The 23,837-nt window shown below is 43.2% G+C and overlaps 1 protein-coding gene across 2 annotated transcripts; it reads left to right on the top strand.

Moving 5' to 3' along the window:
• The first annotated feature begins 1,644 nt into the window (after positions 1-1,644).
• Positions 1,645-23,837, top strand: Ube2j1 (ubiquitin conjugating enzyme E2 J1). 2 transcript variants are annotated; one of them, XM_057790586.1, is made up of 8 exons: positions 1,646-1,891; positions 7,754-7,827; positions 8,632-8,763; positions 11,106-11,190; positions 11,973-12,078; positions 13,775-13,904; positions 16,075-16,194; positions 21,040-23,837. In XM_057790586.1, the coding sequence occupies exons 1-8, from the start codon at positions 1,861-1,863 to the stop codon at positions 21,313-21,315; spliced, it is 954 nt and encodes a 317-aa protein (XP_057646569.1). In that variant the 5' UTR covers positions 1,646-1,860; the 3' UTR covers positions 21,316-23,837. The 2 variants fall into 2 exon arrangements, with proteins under 2 accessions (XP_057646570.1, XP_057646569.1); XM_057790587.1 differs by lacking the exon at positions 16,075-16,194 and having other exon boundaries at positions 1,645-1,891.

Here is a 23,837-nt window from a genome sequence, read left to right as displayed (position 1 = left end):
TGTATAGGAGACAAAAGGTTCAACCCAGGACTAATTTGGAATACTTTTCACCTTAGTCTTGGCAATGATCCTAAAGAGAACTCCCCCCCCCCCACTTAAAGCTGTCTCGGGAGCTGCCACAAATGACAGAAGATGAAGTTCAAAACACTTCACTCTTTTTGTTTTATTTTTCCAAGACAAGTTTCTCTGTGTATCCCTGGCTGACAGTTCTGAATTATAATCCCTATATGTTCCCTTTTTTTTTCCCCTAGAAATCAACCGAACCCCTTTGAATGTGGGTCCCCTGCCCTCAACATTCACAACCTGGAACAAGGTCTGTGTGTTGGATGCTTGATCAATTCATTGATTCTTCATAAATTATTCTTCATATTCCTCAGAGTGTTAAAAATAACAGATTTTTTTTTTATGGGTGAAGTCAATTGAAGTCTTAAAGAAATTAAGCACAGGAGAACCATGGCTAAAAAAAGAAAAGAAATCAAGCAATTCATTTAAGTTTTCGTTTTTATTCAGGTACATTCCAAGTTATTATCCTATATTATTACCGTTATAGTCCAGGTGTAAAGTAACAGACCACCACACATACGAGGTCAAATCACAGCCCTTTATTTAAGCCAGCGACTAAGAGCAGACTCAGGCCCCAAAGAAACTCTCAGCACCAAAGCCCAGGGTACAGCGTTTCTAAAGAGAAACCACAGTGACCTTGTCAGGTGTAGGTCAGGGCAACCTGGTGGCATTTGTTTTGACTTTTCAGCAGATATTTTGGTTATGCATCTGAGCCATGGAAAGTCCCAATGTGCTGCCAAGGCGGACGTAACTGGTCAGATCAGGTAGGGACTGAAAAAGTGCCCAACCAGACACAAATGGAGTCAGGGTAAGATCGAGACAAAATGATGTTATCTTAGTCACCTCATTCTGCATTTCTTTTACTTTTCAAATACTTGACTTTTATGAAGGAGCAAGGATTAATTAATCAGTTAATTAAGCAGGGCCCAGTCATTACACCCACGATGACGATGCAAGGATCCAAGGGGCCTGTAAGATGTTAGCATGGATTCCGATCAAACCAGCTATGGAATCAGGAATCACTGGCCTTTTTTAACTTATCGTTTACAAGAGTTACAAGGGCCAAGCGTATCGGAGGGCTAGTCAGGCATAACTCACTTAAGAAATCACTTCCTATTTTTAGATGAAGCAGAGCTAGTAAAAGTTTGTGACAGACCCCAGTTCTGGGGAGCCCTATTGGAAATATTGTGGCCAATATTAATAGGACGGGAAGTGGAAGCCAAGGTAAAGGGCATGACCACCAGAACTAGCGTGCCGGTCCCATACCAGTCGACGGCAGGTACAAGGTTTACCCCATTCGCCACACACTCAAATGCTAGAGTGGGAGACATTAAGGGCAGGGCAGTTGCTATTTGCCTATTGCTCGAGACATTGAGGATGTGAATCCAGATCTCAGATTCTCCTCTGGGAAAGAGGAGCCATTCCCTGTCATGTGAGACATGGGAACTAATTCCTCCGAACATCCCGCGAGCTCCGGGGAACAACGAGGAAGCCGCCGGTCTCCACCGGTCCCGCCACGTCAGGCGACCTCACAGAGCCGGCGCGGGCGGTGACACAGCGGCGCGTTGGCTCTGACGTCATCCCCGCAGGCCGTCCGCAGCCCGGCTCCCGGCTCGGCGACGCCCCGGCGCCCGGCCGGCCCTCAGGGAGGCGGACCCCGCGGCCCGGCCTCGCCTCGCGCCTCGCCCGCGGTCGGGCCGGACTGGGCGGTGTCAGCGGAGGCCCTCGGCAGGCGCGTCCGCCGCGCGACACCCGGGCAGCCGCGGCGCCGACGGGAGCGGTAGCGGGAGCCCCGCCATGGAGACCCGCTACAACCTGAAGAGCCCGGGTGAGCGGAGCTGGGGCGGCTGGGCGGCCGGGCGGGAGCCCTGGAGGCTCGGAGCGGCGCCTCGGCCGGCTCGCGTACCCCCGGTTCTCGCGGCTATTCCGGGTTCGCGCTTTACGCGAGGCCGCTGCGGGTCCCGGGGTGCAGGCCGCAGGGCGGGGCGGCCGCTGCGGAGCCTCAGGCTGGCTGTCGCCCCTTGGCTCTTGACCTCCCCTTCCCAGTCCCTGCCGAGTGGAGCTGGCGACGGTCCTGCCAAGGGCAGGTGTACAGGCGACGTCAGCGGGAAGTACTGACCGTAGCCCTCCCGGCTGTACTCGCATCCTCAGGACCCTCTCTGTCGCTGCCGAGCAACTTTGTTAGGTGTTTGACTCGCATTTTGGGGGATCTGTCGTTGAAATATCCCATTTCAGTGTTCGGAGAAGAACAGAATTATAGACATTGAAAAACATGTCCCGTAACTGAACTAGTTGAGCTGTGTACTTGAGAATTAATCATGATTTGATGGGGGTGGACTGCTAATTTGTCTCAATTCACGCGGAGAATTTATTTCCTTCATTTAAACAATCCCGGCCTCCAGTTGTTGTTGTTGTTTTTTTTTTCTGGTGCATTAAAAACAGTGCAAAAAACAAAAACGTCCTCTCCACCCAACCAAAAACGAACCCCCCAAACCATGATCAGTTCTCTAATATTAAGGCTGGTGTGATATGTGTTACTGGATTCTGTAAATGGTATTTATTCTAAATGTACCCTGATAAATTTGTCAGGAGAAGAAACCCCGTTAGCTCTGAATGAAAAGCTCAGGGTATTGATTCTTGAACTAGTACCCTTGCTGCTGTTTTTGTGTTTTCTTTCCCACACCGTTTCCTAGTTTGGACTTTAAAGTCTAACATCCATATGGGATATTGTGAATCTTTGATTTAAAAAAGTTCAGACTATAGAAATGAAAAGCCCGAGGATATTGACTGGACAGAATGTTGTCAGCTTGAATACTGACAAGCAAGTGTCCTTCAGTGCCCGGTTGTAGAATCCGTCATACTTTAGGAGATTTATTTAAAATTGGCCATGCCTGTGCAAGAATGATATTTGCACAGCTGTTTTTTCTTTTTTTCCCCAAGACAGGGTTTCTCTATGTAACAGTCTGGCTATCCTAGAACTCACTTTGAAGATCAGGCTGGCCTCGAACTCACAGAAATCCACCTGCCTTTGCCTCCCGAGTGCTGGGATTTAAGGGTGTGTGCCACCACTGGCCGGCTACACAGCTGAATTTTAAAGGGATCACATCCTCTGTCTTCAGCCTATCACTTACAACCTAAAGAATTAAAAAGAGACAGAGAAAGTAGAAATGCTTGAATGTTACCAATTTGATGCCAGAATGATTGAATTAGTTGGAGTTTAAAACTAGAACTGTGGGGCTGGGGAGGTGGCTCAGTGGTTAAGAGTATTGACTGCTCTTCCAGAGGACCTGGGTTCAATTCCCAGCATCCATATGGCAGCTAACAAGTGTCTGTAACTCCAAGGTCTGACACCCAACACAGGCATACATGCAGACAAAACACCAATGCACGTAAAAATAAAATCAATTAATTAAAAAAAAAGTAGAACTGTGCTAAGTCGTGTGTACTTTGTTAGTCACACGGTTGCTCTAGATCAGCAGACGTACTTGGGTGAATGTCAGAGAATAATGCCTCGTGAAATGTTGTCAGGAAATTGCTCAATCTTTTTTTTTAATGATTTATTTTAATTTATTGATTTTTTTAAAAATTTGAATTGTTTTGCTTGTATGTATATCTGTGTGAGGGAGGGTGTCAGATCCCCTGGGACTGGAGTAACAGACAGTTTGTGAACTGCCATGTGGGTGCTGGGAATTGAACCAGGGAATTATCTGGAAAAGCAACTAGTGCTCTTAACTTCTGAGCCATCTCTCCAGCCCCAAATTGCTCAATCTTGATAGGTTATCGTACTCGAGATTATGATAAAATTTAAGCAACTTTAGAAATTAATACATTGATAGCTGGGTATGGTAGGATGTGCCTTTAATTCCAGCATTTGGGAGGCAGAGGTAGGCAGATCTATGTGAGGTCCAGTCTGGTCTACATAGTGAGTTAATAAATTTCCAAAGTATGTTGAGTTTTGATTGACTTTTGTATCTTTTTATAAATTCCATCCTGTTTTTAGTTTCCTCAAAGATTATGGTATTCTAAAAGGAAAGTTTTAAAAAATTTTTCCTGTTGGTGTAGACGATTTTGATTTCATCGAGAAGGTGAATTAGATGAGCCATGAAACTTGTTGAAATACTAAGAAGCTTGGTGGTAATGCTTGCTTTGTTTTAGTCTCAGATTAATGGCTCCGTGAAAGGAAGTAAACATCTCATTTCCTGTCTGCTGGTGTTGGATTATCTCCAGCCCTCTGTGTTTTAGTGTTTATGTATTTAGTGTGCGTGTTTGTGTTTGTGTGTGTAAGCGCCACGGCACTCAGATGAAGATAAGAGGACTCAGTGCTTTCCTTCCATCAGGTGGGACTCAGAAGTCAAACTCATGTTGTCAGGCTTGGTGGCAAGTGTCTTTACCTACTGAGCAACTCTCTGGCACATTTTCAATTTTATTTAAAAAAGTAAACACATTCACAGTGTCTTTGTAAGTAAAAACATTAATTCTTAAACTTTTGCTGACATGCCTTCATTCTTGGGAACAGGAAGAGGCAATTGGGAGCATCATTTAGGACTCAGGTTTTTAATGCGCCTGCCTCCTGAAATTCACCATGTCTTGGGAATTGGCTACAGTAAGATAGGGACTTCCCAAGGGAACTGATGATTGGAAGACATGGCCTGTAAACGATCTCTTTATTTGTATGTTTCTGGTCCTAAATGTAGTGTAAGCAGTGAACTAGCTGGGCGAAAGAGGAGAGCAGATGCTGGGGCCATGGAGCCTAAAGTCTTGATCCAGAGAGACCAGATGGCCTCCATAAACGGCTTAGGAGTAGGAATGCAGCTGTCAGTCCCTTCTTTAATTGATGTTGTCTCCCACAGTCAGAGAGCTCTAGGAAATAATCTTGCAAGGAGAGAGGAGCAGGGGCTGGAGCAAGAGATGGGCTGTCAGGAGGAAGGCGCCACTCTAGCCTGGCAGCTCTTTGCACCTTGACATTCCATAGAGGCCCTTCTCCTTAGGAATCGGTATTTTTAAGTGGCTTTAAAACAGAATGTGATGGCTAGTTTCTATCTGGATTCCTTTGCTGTTGCTGTGATAAAATACTCTTGACAGAAGCAGCTGCAGGGTGATTGTGTTTATTCTTGGCTCACAGTTCATTGTAGTGGGGAAGTTGTGGCCGCAGGAGCTTGGTATCTAAAGTCAAAGTGCAGAAAGTCCTCTCTCTCTCTCTCTCTCTCTCTCTCTCTCACACACACACACACACACACACACACACAATTATATGTATAGGTATATATGTGTATACTTGCACAGAGTCCAGGATCCTAGCTTAGGAAATTGTGCCATCCACAGTGGGTGGGTCTTTCCACTTCAATAATCAGATCAAGATAATCTCCTATGGTCATAACTAGAGGCTTATGTCCCAGGTGATTTTATGTCTCATCAAATTGACAGTTGAAATTAACCATTATAACATTGGGTTGTCAACCTGACAGTGGATGAGCCTCTGAGCATTTCCCGTGAGGGACTGGATTATATAGATTAGGCTAACCTTAACTGTGGGGGGCACCATCCCATGGTCTAGGGTTCTGGACTGATAGACAACATGAGCTGAGTTCTGGCACTTGTCTCTGTGTTTCCTGACTGTGGATGTAGTGTAACCAGCCAGCTGCCACATGATCTCCCTACCATGAACTAACTACCTTGGGAGCGAGGATAGACCCTTCTTTAAAGTGCTTTTGTCAGTAGGGGAAGTAATAGAAGAGGACTTTTATTATATTTGTACTGGCTGGTTTTATGTCAACTTGATACAAACTAGAGTCATCAGAGAGGAAGGAGCCTCAGTTGAGAAAATGCCTTTGTAAGACTCAGCCGTAAGGCATTTTCTTAACTAGTGATCAATTGGGGGAGTGCCCAGCTCATTGTGGGTGGTGCCATCCTTGGGCTGATGGTCCTGGGTTCTATAAGAAAGCAGGCTGAGCAGGCCAGTAAGCAGCTCTCCTCCAGAATCGGCCCTCCTTGAGTTCTTTTCCTGACTTCCTTTGGTGATGACAGCAATGTGGAAGTGTAAGCTGAATAAACCCTTGCCTCCCCAACTTGCTTTTTAGTTATGGTGTTTTGTTGCAGCAATACAGACCCTAAGACATCACTGTTAGCATCATTGTTAGTATTATGATTGTGTGTGCAGGTGTGCGTGTGCCAAGGTGAATGTGTGGAGGTCAGAGGACAGCCTTCCTGCCTCAGTTCTTGCTTTCACCTTGTTGATGAAGACTCTTGCTGTTTCTGCTGTGTGCTCTAGTTGGCCTGCAGGTACTTTTCTTGTCTCTCCACCTTGTCTTACAGTAGTGCTGGCTTTACAAACTTGCATGCCTCTGAGTCCTGGGGTTTGTATTTTTTTTTTTTTTTTTTTGGTTTTTTGAGACAGGGTTTCTCTGTGGTTTTGGAGCCTGTCCTGGAACTAGCTCTTGTAGACCAGGCTGGTCTCGAACTCACAGAGGTCCGCCTGCCTCTGCCTCCTGAGTGCTGGGATTAAAGGCGTGCGCCACCACCGCCCAGAGTCCTGGGGTTTGAACAAGATCTGCTGAGCCATCCTAACAGCCTTCAGTCTCCCTCCACGGGCCTCTAGATGGGAGGCCCTGACCTTCCACACTGACCTTTTCAACCAAAACATAGAGGGATTGGTTTTTGTTTTTGTTTTTTATCAGTGTTGAATAAAAAGTTTTTAATGTCAAGTTCATTTAAAAAATGTTGCCAGTCACAGTTGCAGATTCTTGGACGAGAAATGATGGAAGACTTTACCATTCATTTGTTGTATTTTTATACTTTCTGTTCTAAGCTCTGAAGAGGCCATAGTGAAGTAGAGCCTTCCACTACTTAGCAGGAAAGACAAGGGCTAAACAGGTACTGTAGGTACAGTGTCATGACATCACATAGCAAGAGACTCAAGCTGGTTCCAACATGACTGGCCATTAGGATCATTGGAAGAGGAGTCCTAGTCTCTGTCCTATTTCAGACACGTTCATTTGCCCAGATGAGAATCTCTAGTCCCTCTGATGCCCTAGAATGTTACAATTGTAGTTGCCACTTCTAGCGCCTAGTAAGTACTTGAAGTATTTGATAAAGTGGATGAACTCGCTTTAGAGTAGTAGATGGAAAAGAATATTAACAGTTATGAAGTAAACTTAGTTTAAGTTGTTTGAAACAGTCTTGCTGTGTGGCCCAGGCTGGCCTCAAACTTGAAATCTTCCTGTCTTGACCTCCTGCGTTCAGGGGTTACACCTGTGTGCCCTCAGTCCTGGCTAGGAACTTTTTAAAGCCTAGATCAAAAAAAACCTAGACTCAGGCGACACCAGATTGATCTGGTTTTGTGTGTGGGAGTTGCTTCCCCATTAGCCTGTGTCTCCCACACTCTAACCTACCCTTTATATGGTTCACTTTATCTTCTCTGCCTTTCCTACCCGTCTGGAGAGCTACCTGCTTTTTGTTTTTCAACTACCTGGTTTTCTTTCAAGGGAAAGTAGGTAGGTAGGACCTGTTTTTTTCTGTCTGCTTTCCGTAGATCGGGGTGTCCTTGAACTCACAAAGATTCACCTGCCTCCGCCTCCACCACCTGAGAACTGGGATTAAAGGCGTGCGCCCCCACACCTGGCTAGGAAGGTTTTTATCAGCCTGTGCCAATCACTTGGACAAGTATGTTTTAAATATCTCCATTTTCTTTTAGCTGTTAAACGACTGATGAAAGAAGCGGCCGAATTGAAAGACCCAACCGATCATTACCACGCTCAGCCTCTGGAGGTTGGTTTCTGTCTCTCCTGAGGACTGCAGGGCTTCACTGTCCGTTGCTTTGACTGTTGATGTGTTTTTGAGGTTCTTATTGATCTACTTTATTCTGTTTCATGAGTGTTTTATTAGCCTTTTGTCTGGCTCGTTTGGCAATACAACTTAGGGATTCTGTCTGTGAGTGATGTTAACTTGGTGTTCAGTATGGAGGGAGGGAGGGTCAGTAAAAACCCCACACACTGCACTTTCAGGAAGACTCAGACCGTTGTGGGGTCTCTGCAGCTACCGACGCAAGCATCTCTTTTGCTCTTTCTGAAAGGAGGGTGCTGACCGTACATAGTCGGGTTTTCATGATAATAGTGAAAAGATAGTATGTGTAAGAACTTAGTAATGTACAGTGACATGTAGCTAGTCTGTTAATATTACTGGCCAGTTATACATAATGAAGAATACTTTTTAAAGCTTTCTTAAGACAACTCACATATATACTAATGATTTGACTATTTCCACTAATTGATTTTTTGAGGCATTAGTTTCCAGTTTAAATGGATCTTATTTATGAATATATAATTTTTAAATTTAAATTTTAAACCAAATTAAATATTTGGTTAAAAGAGATTTCATCTTTTATGAAACATAAAATTTATGTTAAATAACACCTTTTTGCTTATGACTTTTGAGGCATCTTGAGCATTAGAGGCTAATAGCACTATTAGGAAACATTTGATTTCCCTCACTTGGCATTTTTAATGTTACTATTAATAAAAATGATAAAATTTTTAAATGTTCTTGATCCTGTGGATTCTTGTTTTTGCTTAGGATAACCTTTTTGAATGGCACTTCACAGTTAGAGGGCCCCCAGATTCTGATTTTGATGGAGGAGTTTATCATGGACGCATAGTTCTGCCACCAGAGTACCCCATGAAACCACCAAGCATTATTCTGCTAACGGTAAGAGTTCTTGGCATTTTACAGTGCTTGTGGGTAACTTCTCCAGTTATCTGCAAATGTAGTCAGCATATTTATAAGAAATGAAGTAGAATATTCTAATTTTGCCATCAGCACCTAGGCCATAGGAGTGCAATAATTTCTCCTCGGATTAATCCCGAGGAAGCTGTTGTATCTGTGAAGCACTGGTGATACTGGCGAATCATAATGTCATAGCACAGTTGTTAGGACTCCGTAGCGTGCCGCCTGGACGTGGTGATGCTGAGTGCAGCTCGCGCCAGCTCCGGTTTCCCGTCCGTCTCTCCCCGTTTTCACGAGTTTCCTCCCATTTGCAGTGAGCTGTGATGGCTGACACGGAAAGAAAAGATCAGGACCTGTGATAGCTCTTAGAAACCTTAATAAATGCTGTTTTATTTCTGTTTGTATCTCAGACTTCTGCCTTTCTGTCTTTTCTTGTGAAAGAAGAACATTGGTATATTAACTCTCTGGATTGCTAAACTGTCCCATTCCCACTTAGGTTTAATTCTTTCCTAACCGTGAAAAATGCAGCACACATCCATCCATCCATACGTGCACAGACCTTTCTGTCGCCTTGTTTTCTCTTTGACGATCTTACTCGTGTGTAGACTGCTGCAGTCGTCTCACAAATGTTGTCTGGTGAAACTCACCCGAGAGCTGCTACAGCTTCAGTCCTCATCCTGGTCATCGAGTCTCCTCTGACACAGCTGTTAGCTCCAGCTGCGCTCTGGAGAGTGCAGAAGGTGCTTGTTTTAGGGTCAGCTGGCCAGGGCCCTGAGCAGTGCTCTTTCCATTCCCCGCCTGGAGGTTGTATATTATCTTTGTTTCTGTCTGATGGAATGTTGTTTGTGGCAAGTACAGCCACATCCTAAAGTTCCAGGCATCTAGAAGCTGCTCAGCAAGCATTGGCTGTTACTGCTAACTGTTGATGTTGATATGAAGGCTGGGGCAGCCCTTTAGGCTCCCGTGTCAGGACTTATTTCAGTTAACTGGGAGAAACAAGAGGTCTGCTGTAGCATGAATAATAAAAACCCTGAGACAGATACTGGGATTCAACCTGAAGATCAGAGAAGCAAAGCAGCAAGCCACTAGAGAGCTCTTATCTCTGAAATCTCCAGACTGACAGAGAGCAAGCTCCTGTCTCATCCTGCCTTATATTCCTCACTAGTGCAGGGACTCAAGGCATGTACCACCACTGCCTGGCCTCTGTGACTAACTAGTGTGGCTACTTTTGTTAAAGGTGTGCGCCACCAGTGCCTGGCCTGTATGGCTGACCAATGTGGCTGTTTTGCCTTCTGATCTTCAGGCAAGCTTTACTTATTAAAATACAAATGAAATATCACTGCAGCCTGGAGAAAGGGGCTGGTGTATGTGAGAGGTGGAGAGGTGTGTGTGTGTGTGTCTGAGAGAGAGACAGAGAGACAGAGAGAGAGAGAGACTGACTATAGCTTGTAGAAAGGGGCTGGTGTATATGAGTGTATGTGTGTTGGGCAATAGATAACAGCTTTTTACCAGTAGTTAGCCAGTGGATCAGTTGGATTTATCACACTGAAAAGGAGCCCTGTCCTAGTCAGTAGTCAGTATTGCCTTCTTGTTCACTTTCTTTCTTAAAAAAGTCACTTTCAATTTTGATTGAGCAAATATTTACTGAACATGACCCATGATGCGGCGGGACTGAGTCAGCCTCCCCCCAGCGGTGCTTCTGCCTTTTTTCCTCACCTCCTTCAGCCGTGTGGCTGTTCACCTGCTCAGGACTGCAGTGCTCACCTCTGAAAAAGGTGTCAAGAGTCTCCGTCTTTTACTGACATCAGCATGCTTCTATTTCTGCCTGCCTGCTCGATGTCATTGGTAACTTTCCTATAAACCATCAGTTCTGTGTCCAAATCAAAGTCATGGTCTCCGCTCTTCCTTTACCACGTTCTATCTAATCAAATGGCATTAACCTTCTGAAAAACTGCTCCTGTCTTAAAGCCTCTTCCAGCATGTCAGGTGACTTGGCCTCTATGTGTCTTCTCTTTATGCAAACCTGGATTGTAGTAGGCACAAGGCATAGCATCAGTTCCAGCTGTGCTGCTCAGTCTCAGAGAAGTGCCAGTGCACCTTCAAAAAAAGAAAAAAAAAAACTTTATTATTTATTCAGCCTTTAACAAATGTTTTTGAATACCTATACAAGGACAAAAAACCGCTCCTTTATTAGAGTTAAATTCCTTTAAATATTATCTTTAAAATTATTATTTATATGTAAATATGATGTGTATTGGTTCTTGGAAAGCAGAAGGCATTAAATAGATTTTTGCAGTTTTTAAAATACGTTCTTTATTTCTAAGGCTAATGGGCGATTTGAAGTAGGCAAGAAGATCTGCCTAAGCATCTCAGGGCATCATCCTGAAACCTGGCAGCCTTCATGGAGCAGTGAGTATTAGTGAATAGAAGCTGCTTATAATACACTTGAGAGCAAAGATGTTTTGGCTAATATGTAGTACCCTTGGAAATTAACAAATATTTTTCCATGTCTAAGTTTGTATAGAACTTTAATAACCTCTCACATCTCCTGAAAACCTTCAGATTTTTTTTTCCAAAGTAAACCTAGTTCCCTTTAAAATTTTTATTTTGTATTTGTGTGTGTGTGTACCTGCGCATGCTTATTATGTTTGTGTGCAGATGTGTATGGAAGCCAACAGTAGTTGAGGGGTGTCTTCCTTAATTCTCTTCTACCCCATTTTTTGAGGCAAGGTCTCTCACTGAACCTGGAGCTTGCATATTTGTTAGGCTTGCTGGCCAGGCAAGGTCCTGGGAGCCTCCTGTCTGCTTCCCCAGAATGGGTAGAGCATGCACTGCTCTTTTTTCTTTCTTACAGCAAGCATACAGGGAGCATGGGTCCCTGTGCTTGCGCTGCTGAGCTGGCTCCTACCCAGCTCCTACCCCAGCCCAGCTCCTACCCTAGCTTCTTCCCCAACCCAGCATCTACCCGCACCCAGCTCCTATCCCAGCTCAGCTCCTACCCCAGCTCCTACCCCAGCTCCTACCCCAGCCCAGCTTTTAGCCCAGCCCAGCTCCTACCCTAGCTTCTTCCCCAACCCAGCTCCTACCCGAACCCAGCTACTACTATAGCATCTACCCTTACCCAGCTTCTACCCCAGCCCAGCTCCTGCCCCAGCTCCTTTCACTGAATTGATGTTCATTTTCTGTTTCAGTAAGGACAGCATTGCTGGCCATCATTGGTTTTATGCCAACTAAAGGAGAGGGAGCCATAGGTTCTCTAGATTACACACCCGAGGAGAGAAGAGCACTTGCCAAAAAGTAAGTCCCTTGTTAGGGCCGAGTGGTATTAGTGGTTAAGGATCCAGTCTTAGCATTGTGGAAATCCAGCTCTGCAAATTCCCTTGGAGTGATCAGAATATAAAAAAAATTGATCCATGATATTTTTTTTGTAGTATTTTGGATCAGTCCCGGGATTTCATTCCATGTCAGGCAGGTACTCTTCCACTAAGTTGTATTGCCAGCCTAACTATTTCATTCATTTAAAAGTAGTTGATGGGCTGGAGAGGTTTCAGTGGTCCGCACTAAGCTGCTCTTCCAGAGGACCCATATTATGACTCCTAATGGTCTGTAACTCCAGCCCCGCAGGATCCAGTTTCCTCCGTCTTCTCTTCTCTGTGGGCACAGGAACACATGTGGTGCTCAGACATGCAAGCAGGCAAAACACCAGTACTCATAAAATAATAACTAGAAAATAAAGTAGTTGGAAACATTCTACTAAGATTTGGTTTACTCCAGTGAAACAGAATTTCCTAGAAAGCATTGCTGGCCCTTTGTCCCATTTCAGTTGGCGTCACAAGTGGGAGGAGCCATAGCCATTGTTTACATACAGCTGACTGTAAGATCAGCTCTCTGGGGCTGTGAAGGAGCCCACTCAATCTTTGGGCTCTTTAGCAGCTCGCATAGCTTCAGCTTATGTAATAGATATTCAAAAAGTGATCTGGGATAAAATAAAGGAAATTTTTATTAGGTAGTGATATGATGGTGATATTGCCCTCTCTTAGTTTTGTTTTTCTATATAGTCATAAAAACTCATTCAACTCAAAGTACCATTTCCTTTCTGGCTGTTCTGGAACTCACTATATAGACCAGACTGGCCTCAAACTCAGATTTCTGGAATGAAAGGTGTATGCCTCCAAGCCCAGCATAAATTATTATTATTATTACTGTTATTTTTTTCTTTTGGTTGTTCAAGACAGGGTTTCTTTGTGTAGCCTTGGCTGTCTTGGAACTCTTAGACCAGTCTAGCTGCGAACTCATAGAAATTTGCCTGCCTCTGCTTCTCAAGTGCTGGAATTAAAGACTCGGGCCACCACTGCCTAGCTCATAAATTCTATTTTTAATTGACTTCTTTCCAGTTGTATGTTTTTTCTAAGATATAATTGGAGTTTTATATTAGACCTTTTCACAGACTTGACTAGGCTCATGGTCTGTGTTCTTCAGGATGGTATCACAGAGTATAATAGACAGTTTACAGAAATATGTTGCCACTGTAGATCTGAAGCTTTCTTTAGATAACTTATTTTTTAAAAATGAAACCTAAGCTGTTTTTTAATGAACCATTTACTTTCCTCAGAACACAGTTGCTCCCTTGACTCATGGCCTGTGGGTGACTGTGCTATGAAGTTGTTAAGTGCCCTTTTCTTTTAGTTATTCCATATTTGAGTGTCTTTAAAATGTATTTAAAGATTTGGTTTCTTTGATTTATGTTTATGGATGTCTTCCTTCGTGCATGTACATCTGTGCATCATGGATGTGCAGCATCTGTGCAGGCCAAAGAGGGCATTGGGTCCCCTAGGACTGTAGTTACAGACGGTGTGAGCTGCCATATGGGTGCTGAGAATGGAACCCTGGTCCTCTGGGAGAGCACTCTAGCCGCCATTTGAGTATCTTGTAAAGGGGAGTTAGTTCTCAGCTGTTTGATTTATGCTCATTGAACAACATTGTCTCCTACCAGATCACAAGATTTCTGCTGTGAAGGCTGTGGCTCTGCCATGAAGGATGTCCTATTGCCTTTAAAATCTGGAAGTGATTCCAGCCAGGCTGACCAAGAAGCCAAAGAACTGGCGAGACAAATTAGTTTTAAGGTATTATAAACTCCTAAACAGATCTGTTTGTGTAACCTTTTTGTTTACTGTTGAATTCTAGATAAAAAGGGAAGTAATGTAGTTCTATTGACATGAGATTTTTATAAAGAGTGTTTTCTTAATACAAAACATATAAGCTACACTCATGCAGACTTTGGGGCATAGTTATAGCTAGACTGGTAAAGGCTGCATTCAGATGAGCTTTGCTGTTTACTGCTGACACCCCAGACGCAGTGCTTCACCATCGTGTGCCCCGTAAATAATAGTGGTGCCTTCCTCGGACTTTGTCAGGGTATGTCAATCAGCACGCAACCACACAGTGCTCCATAAACCCTAGTCCTTGTCTTCCCTTTCTCTTCTCTCCCTCCCTCTCTCTGTTCCTTTCTTTCTCTTACTCTTCTTCCATACATTACATCCTGATCACAGTTTTCCTTACCTCCACTCCTCCCAGTCCTTCCCCAACCTTGCTCTCCCCCAGATCCACTCCTCCTCCATTTCTCTTCAGAAAAGAGAAAGCCTCCCAGGGATATCAACTGAACATGTCAGTTCAAGATACAATAAGACTAGGCATAAACCCTCCTACCAGGTCTGGGCATGCAACCCGGTAGTAGGAGGGTCCCAAGAGCAGGCATTCCCCATTCCCACTGTTGGGAGTCCCACAGGAGCACCAAGCTACACAGCCATAACATATATGCAGAGGGCCTAGGTCAGCACCGTGCAGACTCTGAGATTGTTGCTTCAGTCTCTGTGCGCCCCTGTAAGTCCTGCTCAGTAGATCCTGTGGGCCATGTTCTTGTGTACTCACCACTCCTACAGTCCTTCCCTCTTCTGAGTTCCCTGAGCTCTGCCTAATGTTTGGCTGTGGCTCTCAGCATCTGCTCCCATCAGTTGCTTGAAGCTTTTCTGATGACAGTTGGACTAGGCACCAGTCTATAAGTGTAGCAGAAAATCATTAGAAATCATGTATTCATTTATCCGTCCATCCTTCTATCCTTCTGTCTGTCCATTTATGTTAGTCCTGTTTGGTTCTATCCTAGATCTCTGGGCTATCCAGCCTCTGCTTCCTGGCTATCCAGGCAGAGTCAGGGGTGTGGTCCCTTTTGTGGGCCTCAAGTTGGACCAGTCATTGGTTGGCCATCCTACTAGTACTGCACCACCATTAGCCCAGCACACCTTGCAGGCAGAACAAATTGGAGGTGGAAGGTTTTGTGTCTGGCTTGATGTCTCAGTCCTGGTTATAGAAGATGGCCAGTTCAGGCTTAGTACCCCCCATTACTGGGAGCACTTGCTAGAATCACCCTTATAAATTCCAAGAAGTTCCCACTGCATTACGTTTCTACATCGCTCCTGAAATGCCCCAGTTCCATTTGTCTCCCCCAGTACTCTGTCCTTCACCACTACCCTGCCCTCAGTTCACCTGCAAAAATCTATCCCATTTCTCGTTCTTTTTGAACAAAGTGGGTAACCTCACCTCTGAGATTAACTGCTGTTAATATTTCAGCATGTTTCTAATTTTCTACCTTTTTACCCAAATATAAAATTTATATAATATTTTAATACTTTGAGTAAACACACTGTGTTTCTGGAACTTAATTAACCCATATTAAACATATGCTGCCTTCTCCCTCTGACCTGCCTTTCTGCCCTCTGTGCTCCTGCGCTCAGTTCTTGGGTTTTTTCTTCAGTTTTATCATAGTTCCTGAAAGAGGAAGTATAAAGATCTTCCCTGGATTTCTTCTACACCTAAAATCTTTCTTGTTTTGAATATTGTGATTTTTCAGATTGAGGAAATACATACAGCTTAATTGAGTAGTTACAGTAATTAGGTTAACCTGGGACTATTATTGTTGCAGAAAGCCCAAGCTAGCCTCACATAGTTACGTCAGACTTTTATCTAAAAGTCACCCCAAAGCTTTAGTTTGCAAGGATTCTTGGAATTGAGGCTGGGAGCCGTAGCATTGTTCTCAGCAGGTAGCAGCTGTTGAGAATGCAGGCTGTCTTGTGCCCTTCTGTCAGACATGGCATATAGCAGATGCAGACAGACCAAAGCTAGCTGACTGGTGATGTAGCTCGTAAGAAAGGAGCGAGGAGGGTGACCCAGCAGAGGGAGTAGTTGATTGCTGATACATTTCTTCTTCTAACACTGCTCTTGGGTGTATCTTATTTATAGGCAGAAGTCAATTCATCTGGAAAGACTATCGCTGAATCAGACTTAAACCACTCTTTTTCACTAAATGGTTCACAAGACGATTTACCTACAACATTCCAGGGTGCTACAGCTGGCACATCGGTATGGCTCTTGTCCTTTAATACACAAACACCACATACACACACACCACATACACACACACCACATACACACACACCACATACACACACACCACATACACACACACCACATACACACACACCACATACACACACACCACCTACACACACACCACCTACACACACACCACCTACACACACACCACCTACACACACACCACCTACACACACACCACCTACACACACACCACCTACACACACACCACCTACACACACACCACCTACACACACACCACCTACACACACACCACCTACACACACACCACCTACACACACACCACCTACACACACACCACCTACACACACACCACCTACACACACACCACCTACACACACACCACCTACACACACACCACCTACACACACACCACCTACACACACACCACCTACACACACACCACCTACACACACACCACCTACACACACACCACCTACACACACACCACCTACACACACACCACCTACACACACACCACCTACACACACACCACCTACACACACACACACCACCTACACACACCACCTACACACACCACCTACACACACCACCTACACACACCACCTACACACACCACCTACACACACCACACACACCACACATACACACACCACACACACCACACACACAAACATACACACACCCTACATGCGTACAAACACACACTTGTTTGGAGTAAGGTAAGATCCTTCTAGATCAAATACTGAAATTTTTTTCTTAGTAGTTATAGCCCAACTGCCCCAATAATTATGTTGTTCTGAATACATCTTTCTGGACTTTAGTTTTTTTGTTAAGTGGTGTTGGATGAGAGAAAGTCCTGTTGTCATTCAGGATGCTTCTTTCACATAATGCTAGCCTACATAAAACATGCATGTTAGCATGCATCTTACAGATGGGAGGTGCTGCCTTGCCTTGGGGTAGTTCTCCCTGTCCTCTGGTCGCACGTGGCTATCTAAGTTTAAATTCAGAAGGTTCAGTGAAGTCATCAGTGTTGGCCTCCGGCACACTAGCATGTCCTAGTCCTAGGCACGCCGCAGCCACAGCAGGCGGTTGGCAGCTCTGTTTAGAAGCATAGATGCAGAACTTAAACTCCACTCACGCAGCCCTGTTGAACACTGCCTTGTGTGGAGTTAGTGGCAGGAATTGTTAGATGGAAGATTGAGTGTCTTACGAGAGAGCTAGCGCTACTCTGACCCATTGCTTTAAACAGGTGATCAGAGTATTACTGATTAAAAATATTACTGGATTGGTGCTAAATAATGAGGATTATGAGGGGAAAGTGACTTAAGATGTATACACGATGAACTTACCACTCTTGGAATCAGTTTTGTTAAAGATTATTTGACTAGGTAACCGCATCTTATTTCCCCATGTGGCTTATAGAAGACATTTATTGATTTATTGAGGAAGGTGTGCATATGCTATTATGTATGTGTAGAGGGCAGAGGACAACTTGTGGGAATTAGTTCTCTTCTACCATGTGCACCTGGCACTGAACTTAGGTCACTATGCTTGGCAGCAGCACCTTTATGCACTAAGTCAGCTCACTAATCCTAAAGGACTCAAAGGTCAGAAAAATTGAAAACAAAGAATGAAATAGTTTTGAGTGGTTTTCTTTCAGGGAGGAAGATGGCATATCAGTATGCTTTAAATCCATTGTCAGGTGTCTTGTAACATATTCCAGTTACACTTATTTTAGTTACTGTGTCTGTGACTTACTGCTTTGATATAGTAAGTGGTCTAGGAAAAATACCTGATAGCAGCTTATGTTCCTCAGTCTATCAGTTCTGCGATCCCAGGGACTAAAGTTTGAGTAAGTCTTTCTATTTTATATTAAAAAGCATTCCAGGACTGGTGGGATGGTCCGGTGGGTAAAGACATTTGCCACACAAGTCTGGCAACCTGAGATCAGTCCCTGGAGCCACGTCAAGGTAGACAGGACAGACTTCACTAAGTAGTCCTCTGACCTCCACAGTGTACCGTGGAGCCTGCACCCACATGTATCATGTGCATGCACACCATAGTAAAGCATTCTATTTAATATAAAAAGCAAACAAAAGTTACTGACTATATGACTATAATTACTTAGATAGGAAAAATTTTAGCATTTCATCAGTATTTAGCCAATGGTCACTGCCCAAAAGGTATCTGAAATATAGAAACCTAAATAAAACATTATATAAGCATTTTTGCTGAAGCACATGTACTAAAGTATTTGGCATCAATTGATTAATTTTGTAATACCAGGGATCAAGCCTAGAGTCTTGTGTGCAATGAACCTTTTAAGGTGTTTTTGTTTTTCTTTAAGAGACATGTCTTGCTATGTAGTCCAAGTTAGCCTGGAATTTACCAATCCTTCTGCCTTAACCTTCAAGTGCTCAGAATACAATCATGTTTTAATAATTGTTTTATAAATATATTAATCATACTAATAAGGAGGCTACAAACTATCCTAAATAAATTTACAATTTAATTTTTAAACTGAAATCCAGATGCCTCCAAAAGGATATGTTAATAGTATATTAATAGTGATTAACACTTAGTAAGTAATTGTGTTTAAGCACTTTATATTGTTAATCCATTTAATCCTCACAACTGCTGAATTGGACATTATCGTTATTGTACAGATGAGGGAGCTGAGACACTGGCTTAGGAACACATATCTACTAGACAAAGCCAGACTAGAAATAAATGCTTATAATTGTTATATAACCATTATAATTTATTTTGTTAATTTTATGGGCAAGATATTCTCCCTTCAAACTAAGGAAAAAATAAGTCAGTAAAAACTTTAGTATGAGTCAGTCTCTTAGGCTATAGTGATATTGTCATTGTCTTTTTTCCTTAAGAACCTGTTCCTTATGCCATTAATCCCAGCACTTGGGAGACAGAGGCAGGCAGATCTCTGAGTTCAAGGCTATCTTGGTCTACAGAGTGAATTCTAGGATAGCCAGGGCGACACGGAGAAACTGTCTCCGAAAAAAACCTATTCGTTGCTGGGTATGGTGGTGCATACCTACACTCTTTGCGCTGGGGGAGGCTGAGGCAAGAGGATCATGTATTCAGGGCTAGCTGGGTCACCAGCTGTTTGTTCTCTTTAAGCCTCAGTTCTCAGATCTACTGAATACATTTATGCTCTTAGCTGAGCGTCAGAAGGATGCAGAAGTTAGACTGTAATTCTTCTCTGTTGGCTGCTGTAACTCAGTTCACTCATTGAATATTGGTTCACGTACTGTATGCGTTTGTGATGACATATCACCATACAACATAGACTTTTGTGTCTGCACTCTTCCGTGGGCAGGTTGTCCCTTGGAGCCCTATGTACAAGTCCAAGTTTATGCAGCTCTTAATTCAGCATTGGAGCTACTTTAAGCTCAAACTCACCAGTAGTTTCTCTATAACTTTGTACTATGGGTTAACTAAGAACATTTAAGAAACTTCAAAGAATTTTAAGAACATTTAAGAAACTACAAAGAATAATTTTAAGAAACTCAGATTATCTAAGCTTTTTTCGTATCCTAGGGATCAAACCCAGGTTTTTGTGGATGCTTGGAAAGTGCTCTGCCGCAATGGGGCATCCCCACACCTTTGTATTTGGAGGTAGCCCAAGCTGGCCTTGAGTTCACCATCTTCTGTCTTCATACTCAGTGCTGCTTTTACAGGCGGGAGCTGTCACACTCAGCTAGCACGTCATAATGTGGAAGTGGATGTCAGCTTTCAAATGGAAATCCTGCAAATAACTCAGACCAGCAGTTTTCCTTCCTGTTAGAGTTGTTGCCAGCACAAAGCTTATGCTCTTAATGATTAATAGAAGAATTGGGGTTATATTATTTGATTCTTTTAAGCGTTTACGTTTTCCCTGTTGGAAAGTGTTTGAAATACCTTGTATTTAATTCATTTTATTCTGAGTAAAACATTCATTCTTATTTCTTGTCTGAAAAAATTAGTTCTAGTGGTAACAGCTACTCTCAGTGTATGCATTAAAAGCCATTAATGTAGTCGAGGAGGTCAAGGAGTGAGTACAGTCCATACATTGTGTGGCTTCTCTGAATGTGGTATTGCAGTTGTGTCATCTCTGAGGCAAACTCAAGATTTTGAAACCCTTGTGTCACATTATAATTGTCCCTGGCTGAGCAGGGCTTTGGGGGAACATCAGGTACAGAGCAGCATACACTGAGGAACTCACGTACTCAGGGCACTCTTGACAACGTACAATATCCAGCACTGTGTTAAAGAGGCTTTTAGACTTGTGTTTAGCTCCTTGTCTGGGACTATGGGAAAGGATATGCTGAGTTTGAAAGCAAGCACATTTCTACAATAGCAGTATGAAAGTGTGTGGCTTATTTTCTTACTATGGTTGATGGATGTCGACATGGTAAGGTAATACTGAAGAAGTCAGGTTTATCAAAGGTAAATGACTTGGAGTTCCATTCTTTCTACTCTTTCTAATGGGTAACTCTCAAGTTGAAAGTGGAAAAGATTGCTTCTCTCCTTGACCCTTCTGAAAGAGGAGCAGTATCCAGATGCCTGGCAGAAACTGCTGTTGTGTCTACCATCTGGAGAGACAGAGCAGCGTCTGTGTGCTGATAAACAGGCTCCTCCCCCTCGTGAGGGCTCAAGATAACTCGTGTTTCTGGCTTATTCATCAGTGTTGGTGCCTAGTCTTAGCATTTTCGTGGTCTTTGTAGATTTACCTTCATCATACACCACATATCCTTAAACTGTTAATGAGTGCATGTACAAATGTTGTTTTTTTGTTTTGTTTTGTTTTTTTGCCAGTTTTAAACAGATTTTCTTATCGTTTTCTAGTATGGAACCCAGAATCCATCTGTAGCACCCTTGCCACAACCTACCCAACCAGCTCCTAAGAATACCTCCATGAGCCCTCGACAGCGCCGGGCCCAGCAGCAGAGTCAGAGAAGGTCTACTTCCCCCGACGTGACCCAAGGCCAGCCGCCAAGAGCCAACCATACTGAGCACGGCGGGTCTGCCATGCTCATCGTCATCCTGACTTTGGCACTGGCAGCTCTTATATTCCGACGGATATATCTGGCCAATGAGTATATATTTGACTTTGAGTTATAATGCTGGTTTGTGACTTAAGAGCTGAGACTCAGTTGCTTCATTAAACATTCTGCATTGGGTATAACCTAAGGATTGTTTACAAAATATTATTTTGTATTTACCCTTCATTACTTTTTTATTGTTATAAATTCTTTGTGCTATAGGTAGACATTCAGGCCGTGTCCCAACAATTTGTCCTGCTTAGATTAAGGGACTGGAAGCCATAGTTCCTTGTCTATTTAATCTACTTCACAAACAAATAACTTTTTGTGATTGCTCACACCCAAGCTGCTTTCCCATGGATTTGCAATGCTTTTCTATGTAGTCTTTGGGAGTTTTCAGATAAAAGGTGGTGTTTTCACATCCCGAGTATTACTGGTTACTCAGTATCACTTACTGAGTACCCTCTCTAGTTGTGTAGAAGAGGGGATGGAGAATGGCAGGGGGAGGGCACATTGCTCACTAGCTTCTTGAAAAGCATCATAGTAGGACAGACTGGGATCGCCCATTCTGTGATCTTTGTATTTGAAACTTTGTTCAGTGAGAATAATTTTATTTCGGACATTAATGAAGATCTTCGTTATATTTTTGTTTTTGGATGTTACTTGAAGAGGAAAGGCTTTGTAGTCACTTTGACATGCTGTCAGCACCTCCAGGATGCACACAGATGAGGACAGGCCTTTATAAAGGGTCCATGCCAGGAAATAGTTCGAATCTTCTTTCACGTTAGGTGAGGAGATCATAAAGTTTGACTCTGCTCTGCTTTCATTTGTACCTGATGTGAGTTATATGCCCAGCTCTGTAGTCACTATAGCTTTAAATTATTCCAGGAATATACATAATATTCAAATATTAATAGAAGAACTCAGGGCCCAAGTAACAGTAGTAGAGGGATTAAAAACAATTCAACTTTTATTTAGAATTGTTCACTAATCAAAGCCCAAGAAAGATTTCAATGGAAAAGTTGGTCTGTCACTTAGTGCCAGTCAGTTCCCCAGATGCTGACATCGAATTTGTAATCAGTGCCTAGTGAGACCACTTAAGGCAGGATTGCCTTGGGCATGTTCCTTCAGCAACCTTGAGGGAGCTCTTAAGGTTCCTGTATTGCTGATTTAACTGGAAAATATAGGTAGTCCCGGGCTTTTAAATATATCATGCCCATTTATAAGCTTTCTTTTGTTTTTTTAAAGACAATATAGTTATCTGGGTTCTAGGTCAGTCTACAAAAGTTAGTAGCTCATACATATTTTAAGTATGTGTCAGGGCCAAGCAGTGGTGGCGCACGCCTTTAATCCCAGCACTCAGGAGGCAGAGGCAGGTGGATCTCTGTGTGTTTGAGGCCAGCCTGGTCTACAAGAGCTAGTGCCAGGACAGGCTCCAAAGCCACAGAGAAACCCTGTCTCGAAAAACCAAAAAAAAAAAAAAAAAAAAAAGTATGTGTCAGGGTGTAGTTGTAAAGTCTTTATGTGGTTTTACTAAATACAATTATGAGCAAGATAGAAACAGCACACAAAATCATTTTAGAGGTGAGCTTAATTTTTACTTCTATTATGTGATTTTTGGGTCTGTTAACATAATTTCCATTTCTATTTGGTAGTCAGTTTTCGTTGTGTCAACACCTAAAATTTAAAAAGGTTCTTATGCTGTAATAAGTTAAATTATTAAAGTTTAATAGATTAGCATTTTATAGTTATTCAGATTGTTTATGAAATTGGTAAAGTCTAAAAAGCCAAGAATATTATGACAACCTCATGACAGGAAGACTATAGGTTACCATTTTTTAAAATTTTCTTGCTGTGAAAAGTATATTTTGAGGTCTTAGTTTATAATACCAAATATGAAAAACATTGATTGAGTCAGTGGTCTAGAAAGAAGCCAGTAACCCAGTGGAAGCCTGGGTGGCCTTCCCACTTAGGAGAGAAACCCCACACCATCACCCTGTGCTGAGATGGCTCACCGCTAGAGCAGTCTTCCTCCCAGCCAGACTGGCAGCTTTGGAAGCTCTGTGATCCTGCTGCATCTTCCGTGGGCGCCTCTGCTAAGCACTGAGGTTGCTTTGTGATCTTATCCATTCTCCCCTCACTGTTGCTAACTGGCTACCTCCGAATGCGTGTTGGCATTTTTTAGCACCTGATACACACATCAAAGCGGTACAGTTTACTTCCCACCCATAATGCTATCTAAAAATTGTCTTCCCACCCTCACCTTGGAATCACTGAAGAGCCTCCATTGTTAAAGCCTCAGTTTAGCCCTTAGTCCCAGCATATGGCCCAAACCATGTAGATGCTGCTAGGTACAGTCTTAGGATTCCTGTTTCTCTAGTTCTCAGATTTCAAAACTCATGGCTTCACTGACCAGCATAGCATATGACTGCACATCATGGTAGTTAAAATAGCATGCTTGAAAATTGCCTGTTTCGCTTGTAGAGGTGTGAGCCCATGAGCCTTCCAGATCTTCTGTATGTTTGGAGTTTATGTAGCACTTTACTCTTCCATGCTGCTGATTGTTTTATTCTACTGAAATAAATGATTTCATCAAGCTTC

This window comes from Chionomys nivalis, chromosome 16, assembly GCF_950005125.1.
Source record: "Chionomys nivalis chromosome 16, mChiNiv1.1, whole genome shotgun sequence".
NCBI lineage: Eukaryota > Metazoa > Chordata > Mammalia > Rodentia > Cricetidae > Chionomys > Chionomys nivalis.
The sequence above is the reverse complement of the archived record's forward strand: the minus strand, read 5'-3'. Positions and strand labels throughout refer to the sequence as shown.

What these genes read in the sequence shown, in the direction of transcription:
- Ube2j1 (XM_057790586.1), top strand. Translation starts at nt 1,861, where the DNA reads ATGGAGACCCGCTACAACCTGAAGAGCCCGG. An exon ending in ACCACGCTCAGCCTCTGGAG is followed by an intron (nt 7,828 to 8,631) that starts GTTGGTTTCTGT and finishes GTTTTTGCTTAG; the next exon opens with GATAACCTTTTTGAATGGCA. An exon ending in AGAAGAGCACTTGCCAAAAA is followed by an intron (nt 12,079 to 13,774) that starts GTAAGTCCCTTG and finishes GTCTCCTACCAG; the next exon opens with ATCACAAGATTTCTGCTGTG.